The sequence below is a fragment of the Bubalus bubalis genome, chromosome 3 (genome assembly GCF_019923935.1).
Source record: "Bubalus bubalis isolate 160015118507 breed Murrah chromosome 3, NDDB_SH_1, whole genome shotgun sequence".
NCBI classification, from domain to species: domain Eukaryota; kingdom Metazoa; phylum Chordata; class Mammalia; order Artiodactyla; family Bovidae; genus Bubalus; species Bubalus bubalis.
Window position 1 is genome coordinate 30922498 of NC_059159.1, and position 24013 is coordinate 30946510.

Below are 24013 nucleotides of genomic sequence, written 5' to 3' on the forward strand. Positions count from 1 at the left end.
GGGATTTCCCAGGCAAGAATGTTGAGTGGGCTGACATTTCCTACCTCCAGGAGATTTTCCCAACCCAGAGATGGAACCTGTATCTCTTATGTCTCCTGCATTACAGGCAGATTTCTTACCACTGTGCTACCTGGGAAGCCCTGAGTCCCAAACTACTTTCTTAGCAAAACAAACAGCAGATGAGGATGGATTGACAGAAAAATAAACTGTCAGAGGGAAATTCAACTCCATACATCCTCAGAGCAAAGCAGTCTCCAACAGCCTTGTATTTCTCCTTCAGCATCAGGGCCTGGGGCACTCAAAATGTATTTAAAGTGCAGTGAAGATACTTGTATTGGGCAAGACGTACCCCATTTTTCTGTTTGAAGACAAACCAACTGTGGGAACGGGCAACAGCGTCCCCCTCACTGTGGGCCCAGGGAGAGGGACCCTGGGTGAAATTAGGTTTCATCCATAATGGATGCAGTGTTTTTACTAAAAGGAAGCTGGTACAATTTTCCCAGTCAGAAGGAATATTGTGTTGAGTCGTGCTTTTTAAAAAGCTAAATAGGGAATTGGAACGACCCTTTTCCTTGAAATTAGTTTGCTGTATTATGAAATAACCCAAGTTCAAGTGCAATCCCGTGTTGAAGCTCAGGCTCCTGCTCCTGCCTGCGTGGCCCCTCTACTCTTGCAGCCCGGGGGCCTGATGGCCTTATGGCTGAGTGGCACTCATGTCCAGACCGTGCATCCCAGGCTGGGCTCCTGACATGGGCAGGGAAACGCTGGGGTGAGCAAACTCAGACCTTCCTGTCTTTAGCCTTCAGTCTTAGGAGGCCCTCTGTATGCGCTCGTGCCACCCCAGCATGGACTGCAGGCTTACCCAGTGACCTGCCGGGAGGATGCTTGGGCGCCGGGGCTTCATCCGCCTGGCAAGTGCTGGCGGTCAACGGTCAGGGCCAGAGCCCCCAGCTCTACAGGTGAAGCCCCAGATGTCCAGAGGCCTGGATGAGCGAGCAGCGGTCTGGGCTCTTGGGAGCGTGAATTCCACATTCCCATGAGGGCCAGGGGACAGGGTTTGGGAAGGTGGTCCTCGGAGGGTGGCCCCCAGGAGGTGTGAGAGCGACGAGGGCGGGGCAGTGAGGGGTTTGCGCAGAAGGTTCTCTCTGGTCCTGGGGTCTGAGCGCAGAGGAGCAGGGGCGCTGTTCGTTGTGCAGACCGTGCAGCGGGCATTGTATATTCCGAGCAGGAGAACAACAGGTCAGGAGGTGGGGAGGCCCCCAGGCCCACTTCCAGGGCAATGGAAGGGAGACTGGGTGACTCTGAGCAGAGGGTGGGGGGCGGGGGGATTCCTTCAGGCGCGCCGCCTACTCGTTTCCACCCCCGCGCCTGCCAGTCCCATGGCCGCTCGTGACAGCCGGGCAAGTGTCACCCGTTCTGCCAGGAGCCGCAGACGAGTGGAATGACGCCACACACACTGCGGCTCGCGGTGCAGGTTTATTGCAGCATAGAGAACCCACGCGCCTTACAGATCTTTGGGCTGGGGACCGCCCGCCAGACGCGACTTTGTCAGTTCCCGCAGCGCAACCTGAACACGGCCAAGTAAGTGCAGTAGAAAATCAGATGCTACCTGCAATCGCTTTGGGCATTTTCAGAGAAGGGACATGTTGAATGTGGCTGAAACTCCCAAATAAATTCTTCCCAGGGCAGCAGTGCCCCGGAGACAAAGTAACTAAAACATCCTGTTAAGCTTCAAGGCCTTCAGGCAAATGGGACATCCAGTAACTGGATGATGAGGCGGACTTGGGGGGCTGGGGGAACCGCTGGTGTCAGAGGCCACCCCTGCCTGCGGAGACCCATGCACCGCCCCCCACCCCCCCTTGGAGGGGGGGACCAGAAGCATCCCCACCAGGAGTCTGGCTCTTGCTTCTGGCTCTCCAAGCCGCTGGCTGTGTGGAGGCCAATTTCTGAGTCCTGAAGATAGCAGGGTGGAAATGTGTTTTTCACCAAAGGAACAAGGATGTGAGCTGTGAGGGCTGGCTGGCCCGGCTCAGCCCCTTCTGACTTCCCTCTCACTGGACCCTGAGCCCAGCTGACGACTGCAGCAGTGGTTGAAGAGGGAGAGGGGGGTCAGAGCCCGAGGGGCTTCTGGCTTTAAGTCTAACTCGCCCCTTCTAGAAAGAACCGCTCTGACACCACCTGTGTGGTACAGTGGACTTCAAAGATGCCCTCGGTTCCCTGGGGTTTCTGAAATGCTGCTACCTAACAGGATGGGGACAAGGGCCGGTCTGAGATTCCCAGGTAACCGTTTGAATCCTCCCTGAGAAGGTGGGCAGCAGCCAGTACTTGGTGTTCTATTAGCATTTGAGGGGGTATGAGGCTGAGAACATAGGGCAGAAGGAGCTGGGCCCGGCTCATTCATAGAAGGGGGGCTGCGGCCGGCAGCTGCATTTACTCTGACGCAGCCTATGAGGGACCACAGGCCACAGAACCACAGATGCCAGCGTGCGAGTGAGCACCTTGTCTGGCCTCCCTGGCCGGCAGGTGGGGAGGGCCGAGAAGCAAGGTGAACCTGCACTTCGACCTGAGGGAGAAGACGAACCAAGTGGTGGGGTCGGAGGAAGGCCTCTGTAACAACCCTCAAAGGAAAACAAGCAAACAAAAAACCCACCCTCTCCTTGTGTCAATCCACAGAGCCACCCCGATTCTCATTTGGGGAACATATTGGATATCACCATGAAAAAAGTTGTCCAGTGGTCACTGAGCACCAAATTATTTTACAGCCTCGTTTCAAACGCAGCGAGTTTGCTCCTGGTGCTTTGGAATAACCAAAATGTTTCTTGCCTAACAGCAGAGTGAAGAAAAAAAAAAAAAAAAAAAACAACCGGAAACCCTGCACGTCTCCCTGGACGTTCTCTGCTTTTCCCAGAGCGGGTGGCCGTCAGCTCTGCGGCGCCCCCGTGCCCTCCTCCCCCGCCCGCGGCTTGCAGGTAAGCATCAGCAGCAGGAGCAGAGGCAGGTGCCAGAGGCTGCAGAAGAACAGCTTCCGGGAGCTCTTCCGGTCCGCGTCCCGGTAGAACCGGAAGCCGAGGTAGGAGATGTACAGGTTGATGGGCAGGGCGATGACCGGGAAGGTCCAGGTGGTGACGTCCAGGGCGGGTGCGGCGGCGCACATGGCGAGCAATGCCAGGCAGTGCCGCAGGGCGACGCGCCGGCACAGGGCCGGGTGGGTGACGGACATCATGCAGTAGCCGCCCCGGGAGTAGTCCTCGCGGAGGCCCCAGCTCAGCGCGTTGAAGTGAGGGAACTGCCAGGAGTAGAGGATTCCTCCCAGAAGACAGGCCCCTGCATGGAGGGGGAGGCGGGGAAGCAAGACAGGCTGTCGTCAGAGGTTTACACAGGCATCCCCTCCGCCCGCCCCCCGATGGCGGCGGCCAGGCCTGAGCGCTGCACCCCCCCCCCCACCCCCAACCACACTCCCAGCCTCCCCCGCGTCCTCTGTTCAGAGGCCGAGATGGAGATGGAAGAGGAGACGGGCTGGGGCGCTGAATCCTCTCCCGCATCCCACGTCCTCACGGCGGGGGAGGGAGGCCGGGCACCTGGGCTCCCACGGGGCTGAGCACCTGCGGCTCCTGCCCGCTCCCCTCCCCCCCGCCCCAAGTGCCCACACCATGACAAGGGAAGACACGTTCAAGGGCAGCACTGTCCCGGTGAGAACGCTGGGCTGCGCTTTTCTCTCTGCTTCCCCCAGCTGGCTTGCGAGTGAGGGGCTTGGGTGAGAGGTGGAAGGACCCTCCCGGCAGCTCCCTACTGGGCACCACCAACAGAACCTGAGTGCTGTGGGCAGCCCGGGAGATGCGGGGGTGGGCACCACAGACAGGGCACACAGGTACACGCCCTGCACCACCAGGAGGGCGGGGTACTCCACAGCGGGAGTGGAGAACCCGGAGTGGCACAGGGGTGCTGTGCCCAAGGCAGGGCAGACAGCTGCCTGTCATCTGCAGTTTTTTAGGACAGGTGAACACCTGAGCATCTCTTCTCTGGAGCGGGGTTTTCCCTAAAACACCCTGGGGTGAAGGCTACCAGTTACTGAGCACCTCCTACTAACAGACACTCTGTCACCTGACTTAATGTGACTGCAGGACTTTAGGCAGATTTTATAATCCTCATGAGGGTTCCCCGGTGGCTAAGAATCTGCCTGCAATGTGGGAGACCTGGGTTCAATCCCTGGGTTGGGAAGATCTCCTGGAGAAGGAAATGGCAACCCACTCCAGATTCTTGACTGGGAAATTCCATGGACAGAAGTGCCTGGTGGACTACAGTGCAGAGTCACAAAGAGTTGGACATGAGCGACTAAAATAACACATAATCCTCATGAAGCAAACAAATCAGATGGTGCTAAGTTCTCTAACAAGAGGTGAAGGAGGAACTCGGCAGGAGCATGTCTGATTTTCACCCTGGTTCCCCGGCTGCACCGGGGCTGTGTCTCCCCAGGGGGCCGCAGCCATTCCTGGGAAGACGGTTCAGGTTCATTCCTCCTCTCCGCACACAGGACGTGTTCCCCGAGTGCCTGCTAAGAGGCCAGCATGGCCTGGGCAGGCTGTCAAGTCCCCCCATCCATTCTGACCCTATCTGTAACTAGCACATATACATCTTAGTCCATGCGAACACTCTCCAATCTGAACAGTAAAAGAAGGAGCTTCTATTTGTTGAATCTGCTGGCAAAGAAAGGATGGTGCCTGCCACCCACTGGGGATGCCCCTGGATGCCAGAGAGGCAGCGGGCAGCAAGGAGTCCAGAGGGCGGGGAGCGCGCAAGGCAGTGACATTAACAGCTGCGACTCAGAGACTCCAGCGGGGCGGCAGGACGCGTGACCTGGGAGCGACCGCTCGGGGAAGGCCTTCCCAAGGCTGACGGAGAGCCACGGCCAACTCCTGTCCTGCGCGGGCTGGCTCAGTGTGTCTGCGGCGACGTGAAGGCTGCAGTCAGGCTGTGTGTGTGTAACAGGCTGGTGAGGGTGGGGCTGGGTCACGGGGCACCTGCCTCCCAGATGGGGGGGGCATCTCCTCCAGTGCAGGGCTGTGTGTGTGTGTGTAGACAGGCTGGTGAGGGCGGAGCCCCCAGTGCAGGGGTCACCAAGGAGGGGTGACGGGGGCAGACGCTGATGCCTTTCCTCCAGGCGGTGGACGTGCACAGTTCTTGGTGGAGACGTGGAGGTTCTCTTAGAGGCCGTCTTAAGTTTGCCCATCAGACATCTGCCCCGTGAAAACCTGGCGGCTCGTTCACAGGCCCCGTGGAGAGGAGACACGTCCAGGCTCTCATGCTCCCGGCACCTTCCTACGGGCAGGGCTGCCCTCACCTCACAGATGAGGAAGATAATCAACTTGCCTGAGGCTCTTCTGCACCCCTGGCACCTTCTCCTACAAAATTGTTGCCAAACAGCGACTGGCACTGGTAGCAGGGGACTCTGCCTGGTGGTCGGGCTTCCCAGGTGGCACTAGTGGTAAAGAACCCGCCTGCCAATGCAGGGCACGTAAGAGATGTGGGTCAACCGCCGAGTTGGGAAGGTCCCCTGGAGGAGGGCAGGGCAACCCACTCCAGTATTCTTGCCTGGAAAATCTCATGGACAGAGGAGCCTGGTGGGCTATACCGTCCATGGGGTCGCAAAGAGTCAGACATGACTAAAGAGACTTGGCACACACGCATGCCTGGTGGTCATCAGAATGTTGGCCACATTATGGGGGAGAGGAAGGCTTGGACAGACAAAGTCCGTTTATTAAGTAAGAGTGCTGGTACCTTTAAAAAAAAGTTTGTTTTCCTACAAACACACAGACGATATTCTTCTTGACAGTGAGCACCCTCAGGGAATTAGCTGAGACAGAAGGCAAGGGTGGACCACCCAGGTACAAGTGAAGTGGAAAATAGGGCGACAGAAGGCCCGCTTCTCCCTCGTGGTCTGATGACAAAGTAGAGCCATCCCCGGATGTCGGAGGGACCAGCACGGAGGAGGCAGTGTGACTGGTTCTTGGGGCACCAGCCACTGAGAGGCTCTGAGCACAGCGCCAGCCCAAGGGGGACCAACAGGACCAAGTTGTGTCCCCTGGGGACCGGCATCGCGATCATTAGAGGTGGGGGAGGGGACAGGTAAGCCAGGGCTCAGGAGCTATGCTGCTCTTGAAATGGCCGAGAAAGAGCCAGCGCAGCTGGGAAACCAGCCTGGAAACGGTGGAAACATCAGGCTCCCACGTGGAGTCTCGCTTGTCTTTCTCGAAAGCCCTCTTTTTTCGTGTGCCAGCCGGACTGTTCTGTTTTGCTCAATACACATTTTCAGGTATGCTCCTCCTTAAAATAACATAATTTTAAAAAAAAATCATTTTCCTAAGAGTAGCATGCTGCTTCTTCCGGGAGGAGGAAATTGGGGTAGGGGTTTGGCTCCTGTCACAAATGAAAAGAGCTTTAGAAATCACAGCTGAGCCTTAATGGACTGTAATCACACGTCCCCACCCCCGCCCAGTTCTCCTCCACCGGCTGCAGTGGCCTCAGCTCCTATGAAAGATGTGAAACAAATGACCGTCTCCATTGAGATAAGGCGAGTGAGCACAGGAAGCCTGGAATTAGTCCGGGGGCTTGGGGGAACCCACCTTCCTTGTGGGGGAAACACAGAGCCCTCAGTTTCCTGACTCGAAGGCCTCTGCTCACCCTCGCCCCCACAGAGCAGTCAGCTTGTACTGGGCCTGTGTTCTGCGACAACAGATATGGACTGCACACCCACTGTAGGGCAGGCTTGGTCTGCCCTTGAGGCCCTCTTTCTGCTAGCGTCTCCCCAGGGACAGAGACAACACAGGAGGCACAGGCCGGGGGATGCCACCTTCCGTGCAGGGCTTGAGGGGAGCTCACAGGAGCAAGACCTCAGTCGGCCCTGGGGAGATTAGGGAGGGCTTCCTGGAAGAGGTGACATGTGACCTGAGATCTGAAGATGGTCTCTTTGAGTTTCAGTCCGTTCACACAAGCGATGCATGTTCTTCTTTTCAACGTATTTCCTCATTTTCCTGCCTAGCCGCAGAATCTTCTTATCTACTGGGTTTAATCATATCCAGAAGGCATGTCTGCTTCCTTTCTTTTAAGCAAATATCTGTGGGTCAATGAATACACAGAATACGGCAGTCTGTGATGGTTGCCGCAACCGTGCTGACGACGCTCCAGAGGATGGGTGAGGATGGACGACTCCACGATCCTGTTTGCAGGCAATTCCGGAGAAGGTCCGGGGGTCGGGGGCCTTCCTTCCTTCCCTCCTCACACACAGAGAACACGAGAGCTCGCCAACTGTGCTGTGTGTGCGGACGTGAGGAGAACCCATATCTCCCGGCCCCTCCCTGATTAGGGGGGCACCTAGGTGAGCAAGGCCAGCCAGAGTCTTCCCAGCTACTCCTGGAAAATACTCTCAAAGCCTCTCTCAGCCACCTCCACACCGCCCTAACGTGCGGAAAGCCTCACCCTGTGCCGGGGCCCATAGCGTGAAGCACTTCTGTGTTTTGTGGCAAACCGAGTCAAGGTGATCCCAGCCGAGTGAGTTCCCAACACAGTGGAGATGAGATGCTCCAAGCTAGAGCTCCAGCTCTGTCGGAACTCTTCCAGAAACTAATCCCTTCAAACGGACTGCAGTGGTTGCAGCTCACTTGCTCTCTCTGCTGCCCTGCGGGCTCACATTCAGCCCTTCCCACTCCGACCCCAACCACTCGCGGCCAGCCGCTGTCCACGCAGGGCCTTGAAGAGGAAGAGATGCGGCCCCAGCGAAGCCTGTGCTGGGCTCAGGGGCCCTCCCCCACCAACAACGGGCTCCTTCTCCACGCGGCCCCCACCCCTTGGGAGCTTCGGGGTGATGGCTCATGTAAACTGGGGGCTCGCTGGGGGGTAGGGCTTGGCTTGGCCAAGCCTGAAGCTTCACGGCCAGCGATTTCACAGCCTTGTTTCCGAGGGTGAACATGAAGGCGCTCATGAGACCGATCAGCCTCTCCCGTATGACAAGCCTCCAGGATGCCGCAGAAGGGGCATGGCGACACAGGGGAGGTGAAAAGTCCCCTGAAAATAGGAAACGGGGTCGGCAGTGGCTGCCTGCCCTTGAAGGTTCTCCGGAAGGGACAGAGAGGGATGGAGAGGCGAGGCAAGGAGGGGGAGACGCTCACCCTTTCCCCGCTCCCCTGGCGGTCCCCGCCCGCCATCCATCGCCTTCGGCAAGCAGCCCCTCGCAGTTTTGTTTGAAGCAAAGTCGAAAGCAGAGGCAGCACAGAGCCCTGACTCCCAGGAAGTCGGGGCTTCCCTCCCCTTCCTCCCGATCCCTGGGGGTTTCCTCACCTGCTCCCCACGCCTCAACTCACACTTGAAGGTCTGGCCCTTTATCACACAAACACGAATCTGTTTGCTGAACAGAACTGACTCTACTCTGGGCCGGGTGGCGTCCGCCAAGGCCCAGCTCCTGTGATCCTGACCAGTTACGTGACCCAGGGGTGACAAGGCCGGACGCTGTGTACCCAACGGTCGCCAGTTACACTGCTGAGCTCTGGCTCGCGGTGTGTGTCTCATCCCTCCCTGCTTAGGAGTTTGTTTTTTCGGCTTTGAAGAGAATAGAGCTCTAAGTATTGTTTGGTTTGCTAATATTCCCGTAATGTTCCCCGTTCACCCTGTCTTTAGAAATGTCATTTATCTTAATCAATCTCGTGGTCTAAGGCTAGGTATGGAAGAATCTCACACGAAAGCAGCTCACTCGTTTTCTAATCTGATTTCAAAGCGAGGCAGCATTTTAAAGAGAATCTTCAAAAGTGCTTGGGTTAAACAGCAGCTGGTACTTGTAAGCCCTCAATAAATATTTGCAGAATGAATGAGTGAATGAATTCTGTCCTACCTTCTCATCCTGGAATAAAGGAGGTAAATAAGGTGAGACAGTATCTAACATTTTGTAGTTTACCAGCAGGGGCTAAAAATCCTCATTCTCTTTTTGTTACTAGAACCATCCGTCTGTCAAGTGTCACTGCCTGATAAGAGCTTGTTCCCGAGTCCTCACTTGTATCTGAAAGTTTGCTGACATAATTAATGTCAACCACACAACGACATCGGAATTACAGACCAAAGGCGACTGATTTCTAGTGGAAATCAGACTAGAAAACGAGTGAGCTGCTTTCGTGTGAGATTCTTCCATACCTAGCCTTAGGAATTACAGACCAAAGGCGACTCACAGACCTCTACGAGCCAGTCACCAGACCCATCCCATAAACTCCCAAGACCTGGGACTCACTCAGACTTAGGGAAATGACAAAACAGAATCTGAGCCTTTTTAAGAAATGGGGGGCGGGGGGGCAATGGGAAGAGAGGTGGCTTTGGCGTGGAGGAGGAGGAGGAGGAGGAGGGGGGAGGGGAGGGCAGGACTTTAGCCTGAAGCCTCTGAGATAAACTAGACAGTCTCTGGAGGTAAACACTGTCGAGAGGCTAATGCGTGTGGCTCCAGAGCCAGAGTGTCTGCTGTCGGGCCCTCACCCACAGTCCCCACCCCCCCGACCCTCCCTAAGGCCCTCAGGTCACCACTCTCCTCGCTGGCCACTGCCTGCAGAGTCAAACCAAGCACTTCCATGCCTCAGACAGCGAGCTGGCTGTGCTAGGGGCTGGCCCTCTTACTCAGTCTTCCTGAGTTTTAGGTGGTAAGCACTTTTAATATTTTCTGCTAACAGCAGTGAAGCCAAAAAAAAAAAAAAAAAAAGGCAGCAAAGTCATTGGGCAGGTGGGAGGAAGGGTCTCAGAGGAGAATGGACACAGGAAAACCCCTTGTCATGGTCACCTTGATTGGCACAAAAGAGTATTTTCGGGCTGAGCCCTGGCTGGGCCTGGCCCCTCTGAAACCAAAACTCCCCTGGGAGAGAAGAGCCACCTCTTTACCGTTCTTTGTGCAGCTGCAAAACAGCAGACACCAAGAACACCTAGCGTTTGTTTAGCTTTGACAATTTCCACCCATTAATCTGTTTGTCTTCACCTTCCACCTGGCCCCCCAGTCCTGCTTCACAATCACCCCTCCCACCCTGGGCTGGATTCCCAAGGGGCGGGTCAGCACGGGCTTTGTACCCTCACCACTGGGGCATCGAGACCACCACTGGGAGAAGTTCTGTCTCACGTGTGATGAAAACAAAGCAGACAGTGACGATGCCATCGTGGGAAAAAGAAACTAGAGCCCAGGGCTGTCCTCACGCTTCTCTTACATCTTCGCTGGAGGCCGGACAGCAGACCCTTCAGTGCTCGGGGCCCTGAGGTCTTGATGGCCCCGTGGCCACCACAAAACCACAGAAAGATCCAGATGCTAAGAAGTGAAGTGAAGTTGCTCAGTTGTGTCCGACTCTTTGTGACCCCATGGACTGTAGCCTACCAGGCTCCTTAGTCCATGGAATTTTCCAGGCAAGAGTACTGGAGTGGGTTGCTATTTCCTCCTCCAGGGGATCTTCCCGACCCAGGGATGGAACCCAGGTCTCCCGCATTGCAGGCAGACACTTTACCATCTGAGCCACCAGGGGAAAGGATTAGATGCTAAGAAGGGGGAAGGGTGATTCTAAACATGGGACGTCTTTACTCTGTCAGTCGTCTGCGAAGCACTGTTTTCTGCAGCTATTTAATCTTGTATCTTTCCTCCCAACGGGGTGGCCAGTTCCTTTGAGGAAGGACCTTCAAGGTGAGGCTTGGGGATCCCCATTGCACATGGCCCGAGCTGTGGCCCCTCACTTGCGATCACTGTCCACCAAGCCCCAGGAAAGGGCTATAGCATAGGTCTGCCTGGTCAGGGGCAGTATCTATAGAGTGCTGGGGCTGGAGTGTGAAGTCCTAGCTGACCAGCTGGGGAAAGTGAGCTGGAGTGGGGAGGGCATGGATGACGTTCTCATGTAGGCACTCATGCCTCCCGGCCCCCATGCACACACTCTCTTCTTCTCGGAAAGCACTTCCCCTCTTCAAGTAAATGGGCCGTGATTTAGTTCAGAAGTCACTTGGCTCCAAAGTCTTCATGGACAGACTCAGGGGGCCAATTTAAGAGAGCCCAGAGGCCCCGCTAAAGCTCTCTGCTCAGTGATCGCCTGCCTGCCTCTCCCTGAAGATGCTGCGACAGGAGGAGTCCGTGGGAACTGGACTGGGTTTGGTGACTGCATCTCTCAGGGCCCTGCATGGAGTCGGTTGTGGGGATGGTTCAGCAGGGGGGTGAGACCAGCAACCCGGCCTCTATCACCACCTTGCCCCTCTCCGCAAACGCCACCCCCCGCACTGTGCCCCCCAGCAGCAAGTTCAGCAGAGATTTCCAAACACCTCTGTCCTCATGGCTGCTCATGGTGATCAGTCTTTGGAGGTTTAAAGACAAGAAGGGTTGGAGATACCACAGAAGAAAGCAAAGATTTCTGGCTGCTTTTTTTTTTTCCCTCTCAGAAGGGGTCCTTCAAACAAACACGACCCCTAAGATAAGAACCCAGAAGCGATATGACCACCTCGGTGGATAACAGAAATGGCCCCGATACCGCATCAGTGACAGGACCATCTGCCACGCCCTCGGTCCAAATCCCTCTGTGTTTCCAGAGCATTCTGCAGTGAGAACGCTCTCTGGTTCTGTCTGTTCAGACTGGCGGTTCTCAAATGTGGTCCCTGGATCAGGGGCATGTGTATCACGTGGGAACTTGTCAGAAATGCAGGTTCCCAGGCCCCATCCCAGATCTACTGAATCAAAGCTCTGGGGGCAGGGCCCAGGAACCTGAGTTTTAACAAGCCCTCCATCCAGGGACAATGATGTATACTGAAGTTTGAGAACCATCGTTTTGGACTCTGGCTGGTGCCTTCCATGTTAGAAAATGCAGTTCTAGAAGGTGAGCAAACTATATAAAATGCTAGCCAACTTAGTCCCTGAAGTCCCAGCAATACAAATCTTTCGACTGTATTCTCTCAGATTCTGCCTTATCTTTTTGTGTGTCATTTTCTCCTGTACTCACAGCTGATACTCAAGAAATACGTGTCGATCGATATCCGGTGACTGACTTCGGAATATGTTAATTTTTCCATTTCGAAAACGGAAGGTACTTATTCACTGATTCGTTATTTCATTTATCCAATTCATTCAAAGACTTATGGCTTAGCTTGAGTTGGCTCTGCCTATCAAATCAATGTTTTGAAACTTTTGAAGCAATCTGCAGCATCACGTTAAGTAGTATCACTCTTTTTGTATAAACCTGACGAGGCTTTTTGTTGTTTCAGTCACCAAGTTGTCTGACTCTTTGCGACCCCATGGACTGTAGCCCTCCAGGCTCCCCTGTCCATTGGCTTTCCCGGGCAAGAATACGGGAGTCGGTTGCCATTTCCTTCTCCAGGGGATTGTCCTGACCCGGGGATCAAACTCATGTCTCTTTCATTGGCAGGTGGATTCCTTACCACTGAGTCACCTGGGAAAACCCGATGAGGCTTCAGGTGTATGATTTGATCTGTGCTGGATTAGAGTTCTGGGGGCAGTAAACCATGCCGTTCCTGTGTGCCCCTCAGTGCATTTTAGAGATCTGTAGCGAAGGGATGTAACAGAAGTCAGTTTCAGAGGCCACAGAAGGACCTTGCATGTGTGGTTACTCAGCCTGTCAGGCTGCTCTGCGCTACACCAGGGTCAGTCCAGGCAGTCACAGCCTTGTTGCTTAGCATTGAATGTGCATTCTCGGCTGTGGTCTAAACAAAGCACAGCCTGGCCTGAGCTGCTCTGTGTAAATGAGTTCGTACACAAATGATGAGATCTGGATTGCAGAAACACTATAACTCAAATTCAAGGGGAAAAAAATTTACTTTAAATATGACTGTTAGTCGTTTAGCCAGATCCAGACTGTGGCTGAACAAGGGCTCTGCCTGGACATGCGTCCTAAGTGGGAGGACCTGAGGAGCGCTTGCTCTCTGGCCTCCGGGGATGTGGCTCGAGCCAACGTGTCCTGAGGCCCAAGCTCCTCGCGGGGAACTGCTGGGAGGATGATGGGGCCTCCAGCCTTCAGTGGGAACCTTGGTCCTTGCACCCTGCATGAAGAGCTGGCCGAGTTCTCCACGGCCGCAGACTGACTGCCCTCGCATCCCTCCAGAGGTACCTGCCCCGGGGGCTGTCACACTTGGCCCTGACCCTGGCCCTGGCTGGGATTCCCTAGACAGAAAAGGCAGTTTGGGGTGCCTTGCTCCTTGTGCCAGGTTTGAGGAAACTGAATAGGACTTGGGGCTGTGTCCAACAGATGGTTGGGTGGCCTGGTGCAGGCGTCCACGTGTTGGGGCAGCAGGACCCGGGTGGGAACGGAGCACGTTGGGGAGGCAGAGCCAGGGAGCCACCTGCTTGCTTTCGAATGTCTGGGCATCACTGGAAAGGCTTGGAGGGGAGAGGCAGGAGAGGCTAGTTGGGTCAAGGTTGGGGCTCCAGGCAGAGCTGTGCAGCAGGAATCTGAGCAGGAGGTACCCAGATGTGCACTTAAAAGTTTACAATTGAAAACCGGGGGAGAAACTCACAGGTCATCCAGTCCAGGGATGCCAGATCTGTGCCCTCCCCTCCCTCTTCCCTCACCCAAGACAGAGGTCACTATCGGACCCTGTTAGTGACTTGGTTTTTCCAGTAGTCATGTACAGATGTGAGAGTTGGACCATAAAGAAGGCTGAGCGCTAAAGAACTGATGCTTTCAAACTGTGGTGCTGGAGAAAACTCTTGAGACAGCAAGGAGATCAAACCAGTCAATCCTAAAGGAAATCAACCCTGAACATCCACTGGAAGGATTGATGCTGAAGCCGAAGCTTCCAATACTTTGGCCACTTGATGTGAAGAGATGACTCATTGGGAGAGACCCTGATGCTGGGAAAGACTGAGGGCAGAAGAAGAAGAGGGCAACAGGATGAGATGGTGTGGGGTTGCAAAGAGTTGGACATGACTTCGAGACTGAACAATGGACCCCTGCACTCTTCCCTGCTAAGCCAGTAGACATCTCCTTGTCTGCAAAGCCACAGCCAAGTCACAACTAAGAACTGCTCAGAGTCTGCAGACGAATGAAATCTCACGACCTTCCTTCATCTGCACTAACACACCATCTCTATGAATGAGGAAGACTTAACAACAACTCACTGAGTCTTCACAACAGCTCCGGGAGAGACGGGCCGTGACAGCCTCATGTGGGAGGCGAAGAGGTGGCTGAGGAGGTGAGGTTCTGTTCTAAAGGGCAAAAGCTAAGCGGGGAAGGGGGCGCCAGGGTTCCAAACCCAGGCCCCCTCCCCCAGGGCCAGCACTGCCTCCCACTCGCAAAAGACTCTGGTTTCAGGTTCGTCACAGAACAGACGGCAAGGACGCGTTAGGATATTATATTTGCAGATTTGTGAGACTCCGCCATTACAGGATATTAAAGCCTCTCTAAGAGACCATCCAGTCAAGGTGTCCTCGCCTTTGTGAGCTCGCCAGGATGGAGTGTAAGGGCTTTTATGAAAGTCTGAGGGATGTGGCTTCTGGGGCAACGGTTTATGGTCACCGGCCTTCTGATCGCTCATTTGAAAAATATGTACTTACACAGACTGCAAGAAACCTCACCACTTCCTTCCTAAGTGTCGGTCAGGAACACTAATTACTTGACTAATTAGACTGTGAAACTTCCCTTACAGATGGTAAGAAGGACCTATTTTCACCCCACAAATTTAGCCGTGACATCCCAGCCAAAAACCTGGAGGAGTGTTTCAATGGTTTTATTGTAGACAGCATGAACAATTTAAGCAAATCATATAAAAATAAATTAGAAACTAATGAAAATAGTCTGTCCTCTCTGAAGAGGGGGAAATGACCTGGTTCTGGGGGAGGGAGGAACCTGCTGACGAGGCTGCGTCTGCTGAGCCAGGCGGGCAGGGGCCCAGCCCCGACACCTCCTCAGGATGTGGGCCGACCCTCCGCAGACAGGCCTCACTTGGCTCCTGACTTTCAGGCACTTTCTTCTCATTCTACGTGTCGTCCTGTTTCCTCCCAGCCGTTCCCCATGCAGAGAGCGTCTGCTCACCCAGAGGCCAGGCCGCACGGTCGCCCTGCAGCTCTGCACTCACTGCTTCCCATGGCCGCATTCGTGCTCTTGCCAAAGGACTGCTGCTGTTGTTTAGCTGCTAGGTCCTGTCTGACTCTGCGACCCCATGGACTGTAGCCCACCAGACTCCTCTGTCCATGGGATCCTCCAGGCAAAAATACTGGAGTGGGCTGCCATTTCCTCCTCCAGATTCAGGGATCAAACACATGTTTCCTGCATTGGCAGGTAGATTCTTTACCACTGAGCCACCGGGGAAGCCTCTGGCAAAGCACTAGCACAGAATAAGACGTCTACCACCAAGCACCGCAGCCCAGGGAAGGAAGTGGGCTCTGACTCGCGGTGGCCACCCGTGGGAGCTGCCACGGGGGGCACCCACGCCTCAGGCCTGTGGAGAAAGAAGCTGAAACACTCACCAGCATCCAGGCTGCCTGTGGCCGCGGTCCAGCCCATGACGGGGGGGATGGCCCCCACGACCGCCCCCACCCACGTGTTGGCGATGCTGACCCTCTTGAGCGGGGTGTAGCAGCAGGTGTACAGGAAAATGTTGAAGAGGCCCAGGGCACCCGTGAGTGGGTTAACACCCCAGGTCAGCAGGGCGACTCCGGGAACCGCACAGCATGTGGCGAAGGACACGGCGAGCAGCGGGCTGGAAGAGAGAGCAGGGAGCACGGGTCAGTGTGCGGGGTCAGAGCTGAGCAGGGGCAATTGGGCCTGGGGCAGGGAGTGAGCTGGAGGCAGCGCTGGCCTGGCCTCCTCCTGGGCCCAGGACCTCCTCTGGATGTCATTTAACACGAGGAGGGACTTGCCTGCCAGAGCGCAGCTGCTCCTCCTGTATTTGCCAACCAGGGTTCACAGAGCGAGGAGGGCGGAGGTCTCTGAACCCTAGGTTTGAAGGGAGGCCCTACCCTACCCCTCCCTGGCCACGGGTTGTCCCAACCTCCCCATGCTCATCTGGGCAGGAGCGATGACGACCCCCCAAACCCAGGCTGAGGGGAGGGCCGCGAGATTTGTGCCAGTTCTGCACACAGTTTGGCTGCACAGCTGGTGGGAAGCAAGTGGTTGTGACTGATGAACCCCTCGGAACCCAGTATTTAAGATATGGGCACAACCGGCATCTTACTTCTGGCAGAGTTCTCCCCATTTATTTATCCTTTATTTAAAAACATCGCCCGGTTAGCAATAATGGGTAAGACTAGCGTGTCTGAGTACACCTACATATAATAAATTACAGGCTCAGCATGGCACCAGCTCCACACAACGAGGAGACTGTCCGCAGTGACGGCACTTCCTGGGCCGGAGCGCGGTTTATGAACACGTGACTTTCAAAAGAGGTGGCACAAGGCTGTATGTCAAATAAACGTCTACAGTGTAAAGATGACCGCAAGCCTGGCCCTCAACAGAGCCTGGTTTCTGAAGTAGACTTTGTGTGGCATCTTGTGAAAGGCTTTGTGGGAGCCTGGATGAACTGGGTCTACCAGTACCTGCCTGTCCTCATCCTTCCCGAAGCAATCTAAGCAGGTGCTCGAGCCTGCTTCCCCGAGGAGAAGCCACGGTTCACTCCCAGTCTCCAGCATGTGCCCACAGGGACCTGGGAGTCGCGAGTGCACAGCTCTGAGGGTCTCTGGTTTTGGCGAGGCCATAAGGGTGAGGGTGGCCGTCTGTCCCCTGCAGGCATGGCCTGTGTCTGGGACACTGCCCACCTGCCCCTCAAGGAATAAGACGAGCTGGGGGTGGATAGGAGGGCAGCAGAGCCCACCTGCCAGAGACTAGGGGGTGTCGAGGTGCTGGCATGTGAAGGGGGTAGGACCCTCGCAGAATCCTGGCTCCCATGCTGACCTGGGGACCAGCACTGACCCCTCTCTCCCAGGCTAAGACTGCTTGGGCCTGCAGGTGGAATTCAATGAAATGGGAGTCTTGATGGAAAGAGAGACCATCCGAGGGGTATGTTGTCCTGGCAACGGTGATGGAGACCCTCTAACCACACCCGAGACTTGGTGCGTGTTCAATCTGAGAGTGAGTTGCCATCCCCTTCCCCCAACCTGCTTTGCATCTCGCATCTGTGAGGCCCCCTAGAGGCCGCCCAAGCCACCCTGTCCCCCCTCCATCCCTCCCACCGGAAGACCCATAGCTGGGGTTCCTCAGGGCTCATCTCCCTTCCCGACCCTCAGAGTGCTGGTGGCAGCTCGTCTCCTGCCTTCGTAGACTCCAGCCCTCAGGAGACAGCTGTCGCTCTTCTGTAAGAGTCACAGACGCCCTCATCGTGACTTCTTCCCCCCCGTGTTTGCTCTCATTTTTCAAGGTAGACTCTCCAGTTTTGCTCTTGCATAATCCCCTTCCTGGTCGGGCTTTGAACCTTCTGCCTCCACGGCTACTGAGCGCCTGCATCCTCACCTCAACGGCCTTGTTTACCCTTCCCCCAAGGTTCCAGCCATCCTCTTGAGGCCAAGCCTGCCCGTGGAACGACTACGCCCACGGTTCCGCCTCCTGGTCCCTCCCTCTCCTGCTGCACACCATGGAGCTGGACTCCCTAGTGTTCCTGTCGGGCAGAAAACACAATCTTCCAGAGGCAAGGGGAGGGGGCTGCCTGGGGTCACTTCTCACTCTGCTCTAGAAAGAAGACCCAAAATGGTTGAAAAGCAGGGCAAGCATTATATCTGCTCTTCTTTCAATCAAGTAGTTTATAGCTTATAAGAAAGATTTTTTTTTTCCCTATGGCACTCTAAAAAGCCAGTTTTATTTTGGGTGGGAGAAAGATGTGGCTCATAAACATTTTTATTTTTCCTGAATTGGACCTTGTGTAAAAAAAGAAAAAAAAAAGACTGTTCACTCCTTCTCCAAGGGCTCTGGAAGCCCATCAATTCAACGGTATTAGTGTTATGAAAAGACCTTTCACAAAAGCACATTTGAATTTAATTGATTGAGATAGGTGATTTAACCCGGAAGTTTAGTTTCTGATCTTTGTCAGAATCACAGAGAATCATGAGGTTCAAGTTTGGTGTTTAAATCTGCGCTCAAGGGCACAAATGAAAACTGGGGAGGCTGACAAGGCATGTAAACAAAAACGAGGATATTTACCCAGGAAGCCATGACCATCCTCAGCACCTGGATCCTTGAGGGACCCACTTCCTGCTGGTTCAAGGAGCTGGGGTCGGCTCATGTTGTGGGCAAAGGTGCTCCAGTGGCTAATTCTGTGAAGTTTATTTTCCTGTGGTTTACTTTTCATAAGCATACATGTTTATCAACAGAGGGATGGATAAAGAAGATGCTTTACACACACACACACACAATGGAATATCACCCAGCCATAAAGGAGAATAAAAGAATACCATGTGCAGCAACATAGATGGACCTAGAGATTATTATACTAAGTGAGGTAAGTCAGACAGAGAAAGACAAATACCATACGATACCACTTATACGTGGAATCTAAAAAAAAAAAAAAAAAAAGATACAGACAAACTTATTTACAAAACAGAAGTAGAGTACAGAGGTAAAAAACAAAATTATGGTTACCAGGGGATGGAGCGGGAGGGATAAACTGGGAGATTGGGACTGACATATTCACACTACTGTATGTAAGGCAGATAACTAATAAGAGCTTACTGAATAGCACAGGGAATTCTACTCAGTGCTCTGTAATGGCCTATGTGGGAAAAGAACCTTAAAAAAGAGTGAATATATGTATATATATAACTGATTCACTTTGCTGTATACCTGACACTCACATATTATAAACCAACTATACTCCAATTATGTGTCTCTATAGGATCTGATCTGATAGAAGGTTTTCTGAGAGACTGTATTCTTGTATTTAAGGGCTTCCCTGGTGGCACAGAGGTTAAAGCGTCTGCCTGCAATGTGGGAGACCTGGGTTCGATCTCTGGGTCGGGAAGATCCCCTGGAGAAGGAAATGGTAACCCACTCCAGTATTCTTGCCTGCAGAATCCCATGGATGGAGGAGCTTGGTGGGCTACAGTCCACGGGTCGCAAAGAGTCAGACACGACTGAGTGACTTCACTTTCATACTCCAATTAAAACTTTTTAAAATAAAATAAAAAGTATGTATTCTCACCCTACATTTGAGAAAAGGCGGTGGGGGGGGGGAGGTAAAAAACCATGTTATAAAAGTAACATACATTCATTTCAGAACATTTAGAACTAAATTTAGAAAATCACACAAAATATTCTAAATTAGCTATTCAAAGAAACATGTTGGTTTATATCTTTCTAGCTTTTTTTCCAATGGGAAAATATGTCTACTTTATGTCTACTTGATATGTCTACTTTTAACTGAGAACACAATGAACTGTGGCTCTGTTATTCTATTTTCAATATATCTTAATAATTTCCCTATGCCATTAAGAATAACTACATCATTATCATTAATGGGGCTTCCCTGATAGCTCAGGTGGTAAAGAATCCGCCTGCAATGTAGGAGGACCTGCAATGTAGGGTCAGGAAGATCCACTGGAGAAGGGATAGGCTAACCACGCCAGTATTCTTGGGCTTCCCCTGTGGCTCAGCTGGTAAAGAATCCTCCTGCAATTATCATTAATAGCTACATGGCCTATTTGGTGGGCAGGCCATGATAAATTCAATCAGTATGTCCACTTAGTATTTTTCCATTGTTTTAATTAGAAATAATGTTGGGATGAATATGTTACAGACAGGTCAGTGTTTACATCTCTGATTACGATAAATTCTGAGACTAGGTTCCCAGTTACTGGGGCAGATGACATGCACATTTTTAGGGGTTTTGACTTGTACCCCAGCCTGTACTCGAGAGTTTATACTCTTTACCTCCCTCCCAGTGCTGTATGAGAAAGTCTATTCCCAGGATCTGTATTAATACTGGGCATGAAATTCAAAACAAAACAAAACTGAACAAACTCAAACAAGTTCACTGAGACAGTCTTATCCCCATTTTACAGATGAGAAACTGAGACTCAGAACCAGGACCTGTACTCAGGTTTCCTTCTGGGCTCATTCATGTACCCTGGGGGTTCCCCTCTAACCAGTATGTGGGGGACACTGGTCTAATGCCACTTACTAACCATTTCCGGGGTCTGCTGGGGTCTTTAGGCTGGTGGCCTTTGGCTCAGAGCAGCCTCCCGTGGACTCACAGTTCCTTTAGTTCACACCACTGCATATGTAGCCTAACTTCCTACTGCGTCCCCTGAGATGGAAATGACTGGGAGGCACAAATTATTTTCATAAAAAGGGACAGACTTGGGATGCAATACACTGAGCAAGACAGACATGGTCTTCATCCTGGGGGCGATTATCCTGGGGTGGGAGACAGTAAGATAGGCAGGACAGTTGAGTGGGGAGCAAGCTGCCAGGGAGCAGGAACCCAGTTCTGGGGTAGCAGGGGTTTGGGGTGGACACAGAAGTTCAGGGCCTTTTAAGCCAAGCCTGGATGGACACATGGGGGGTGGGGCAGGCAAAGGGTGGGGAAGCGTGTTTCAGGGGTGGGAGGGGTCAGAGAGCATAGGTCGCGGAGGCCATGGGGAGGCCTCTGGGCAGAAGTCCTTTCTGCTTCTTAAATCGAGGAAGAAAAGGGTCTGACCTGCTTCTGAGAAGGAGCCCTCTGCCTGCCAGGGGGGACACCATTCACTTCCCTCTCAGAAGAAGTCCACGTTAGGTACTTTTTTTGAGGAAAGTGACTTGCCATCACCCCACTATACAATTTTTATCACATGCTTACTTGAGAGAGGGCTTCCCATGGCTCAGACGGTAAAGAATCTGCCTAAAATGCAGGCGACTCGGTTTCGATTCCTGGGTCAGGAAGATCCCCTGGAGGAGGGCATGGCAACCCACTCCAGTGTTCTTGCCTGGAGAATCCCATGGACAGAGAGCCTGGCAGGCTACAGTCCATGGGGTTGCAGAGTCGGACACAACTGATTGACTAAACAACAACAAACAACAGCCTGTAATCTACCCTCCAGATGCCCCCAAACCCACGTGGAGAGAGGGAAGGTGGCAAGGAGCAGGCCCCCTTCTGCCCAGTGGCCTTGGGCAGACTGACACCAGGGCTGTCTCTCTCAAGGCTTCTTTTTTTTTTGACTTTTTTTTTTCCTGGACAGTTTTGTTACATTTTGAGAACCAGGTTCGATCCCTGGGTCGGGAAGATCCCCTGGCGAAGGAAATGGTAACCCACTCCAGTATTCTTGCCTGGAGAATCCCATGGAGGGAGGAGCCTGGTAGGCTACAGTCTATGGGGTCGCAAAGAGTTGGACACAACTGAGCGACTTCACTCACTCACTCACTCACAAGTTAAAGGAAGCCTTGTTTGAAATAAGGCAGAATAAAAGAGTTAAATAAAAGAAAAGTGAGGGTTTTGGTTAGAATCTTTGTTTACAGTGAAAATACATCAGTGAAAGAAGCAAAGGGCTCTTTTTGAGACTGGAAACAGGAAGAGGAGGAGCAAGAATAAAGAGAAAATAAATCAAGTGGGGTATCTGGGTTATTTTTTTAAAATTCTGATATACCATGAAATCTTTAAATATCATGGTGATACTAAAAGTTGCTTAAGTTTAGCTGTTTTAATAAAGACATCTGTTTTTGATATAGAGAAAGATTAGAAAAGAATGATCATGTCTCATCTTGGTTACATATAACTATGGTTTTCTGCCTTACTCTCATAAAATATGCTCAGAGCTAAATCTCAAAGACTTGAAGGGCAATTTTGTCAAACACCGATTTCTTATTATTTTAGGTCAATTATTTATCATACCCTTTCTCCTAATCATACTGCTCAGTCCTTGATCAAAAGACCCACCTCCTCTCCCTGTTCCTATGGGTTCTGGTAAGTACCCTGAACCTGGAGAAGGACACCCTTTGCCCCGTTATTTCTCCTTTTATCAGTTATTCTTCATTTAAAATTTTTGTTTACATTTTTATCACTCTTTTTTGCTCCATTCATCATTTAATTTCCTTAGCAGTTCATCTCCACTTCAAGTGCTACTCTGAGGCCTGATTTCTAGACCTAAGATGGGAAGGAAGGTTAATAAGGAAGCTTCCTTGGATTTCCCCGGGCTGGGGGTGACCCCAGAGAAAGAGGGCCTCCAGAATGTCAATTCTTAATTATAAATTATAAAGGTAAGACAGTGTGAAACATGTTTCTAAAGATAATAATTATAATGGAAGAATATTTCTATCTTCAATTAAAACTTTAAATCAAGAATTTGATTATAGCAAATCACCAAAATATAAATCAGAGCCAGAAAAAACTAGGTTGATCACATGCAAAACATTTTTAAAAAATGTGCTCTTACAAATCTATACCACAGTAGCTGTGATGGCTTTCATTGAGAAACGAGGAATTAATATGTCTGTGAGTGGATACTGCTGAACGAGTTTATGAAGGAGAGATCATAAAAGCAGGTGAATGGGCATGATGATGTTGCGAACATTTCTAATTGTCAACAAAACAGGGGAAAACAAAGTACAAATAAGGAAAACAGCATTACTTGATGGATGGGGAACAGAGGTGGTAAAAGGTCCAGCAATTTTCTTGAACTAAAAAAAAAAAAAAAAATTCTTTCATATCCGTTTACTCATTCATGCAAATAGATTCACGGCTCATGCTGAGGGTGGAATGATTGTTCATTTCTAAACTCACATTCAAAACTGAATTACATTTTAAATGGAGAGACCTTTCTACTGAGCACCAGTGTGAGGTCTTTCTACTCCTGCGTTTCCTGCCCAAGGCTACCATGGAAAAGAAACTAATAGATCCGAGTGGCGGGGAATTTGCTAACACGTTTCTATGAATTATTTATTCTTCCCATAAAATCTAATACTTCTTTGTTTACTAAACACCAACCTTTACTAGCTCTATCAAAGTGTAATTTTCTATAGAAATTAGGAACAAATGAGAATATACAAGCTTTGATATCTACTTATTCCATTTAAACACAATTTAAATTGCCTGACTTTTAAATGAGTTACTGGAGAAACGTGGCCTTTCTGTTTAAGTAATGTGTCAGAGAGGTCTATGAAATGTTATATGAAATCAAGAACGCATTATATTCTAAGCAGCTCTGCAGGTAATTGGTTTACACAAAAACTAATCTCATACTGCTTGGTCATTTTTCCAGAATAAATGATTTTTAAATTATAAAATTCCATTTCTTCAAAAACAACAACAACGAAAAACTCAAAAGCGTAATCAAACCAAGCCAATTTAACTTTAATTTCCTGAATAAATCCCACATTTGATCTTTGACCTGAGTTTTTTTGGGGAAGTCTCCACAAATAACTGTTTTGAAAAGAGGTGCTCTTACAAATCTACCACATTAGCTGTGATGGGTTTTATTGAGAACCAAGGAATTAATATCTCTGTAAGTGGATATTGCTGAAATGAATTTATGAAGGAAAGATCATAAAAGCAGGTGAACAGGTAAGACAGAGATCCCGGATCTTCCAGGGACCTGGGGGTGATAGAGGAATTCAGTAGGTGGTCCCTGCCCTCACGGGTGTGAGAAAACACTGAGACCACTACACTGGAAATTTGGTTTTCATGGACAGAAATAGGAATCTTCTCCTCAAGAATTCCAGAACCTTGGTGCAAACTGCACATTCTTTTTTAACTGGAGTATAAACTTGCTTTACAATGCTGTGTTAGTTTCTGCTGTACAACAGTGTGAATCAGCTGGATGTATACATATGTCCCCTCCCTCTTGAGCCACCTTCCCATCCCACCTCCTATCCCACCCCTCTAGGTCATCACAGAGCACCGAGCTCAGCTCCCTGTGCTATACGGTAGCTTCCGGCTAGTTATCTATTTTACACATGGTAGTGTGTATATGTCAATGCTATTATCTCAATTTGTACCCTCCTCTGCTTCCCCCACTGTATCCACAGCCCCTTCACTATGCCTGTGTCTTTATTCCTGCCCTGCAAATAGGTTCATCAGTACCACTTCCCTAGATTCTGTATAAATATATCAGTTAATATATGATATT

General features: G+C 51.6%; 1 protein-coding gene across 1 annotated transcript in view; it reads right to left on the minus strand.

The window, feature by feature from the left end:
* Positions 1-1463: 1463 nt before the first annotated feature.
* The window catches only part of LOC102397580 (protoheme IX farnesyltransferase, mitochondrial), a 110490-nt gene continuing 87940 nt past the window's right edge, over positions 1464-24013 (minus strand). The window contains exons 6-7 of the mRNA XM_006068247.4: positions 15458-15690; positions 1464-3324 (exon numbers count right to left, since the gene is read on the minus strand). Coding sequence (XP_006068309.2) covers positions 2921-3324; positions 15458-15690 — 637 coding nt within the window. The 3' untranslated portion in view covers positions 1464-2920. The remainder of the gene's footprint in view (positions 3325-15457; positions 15691-24013) is intronic.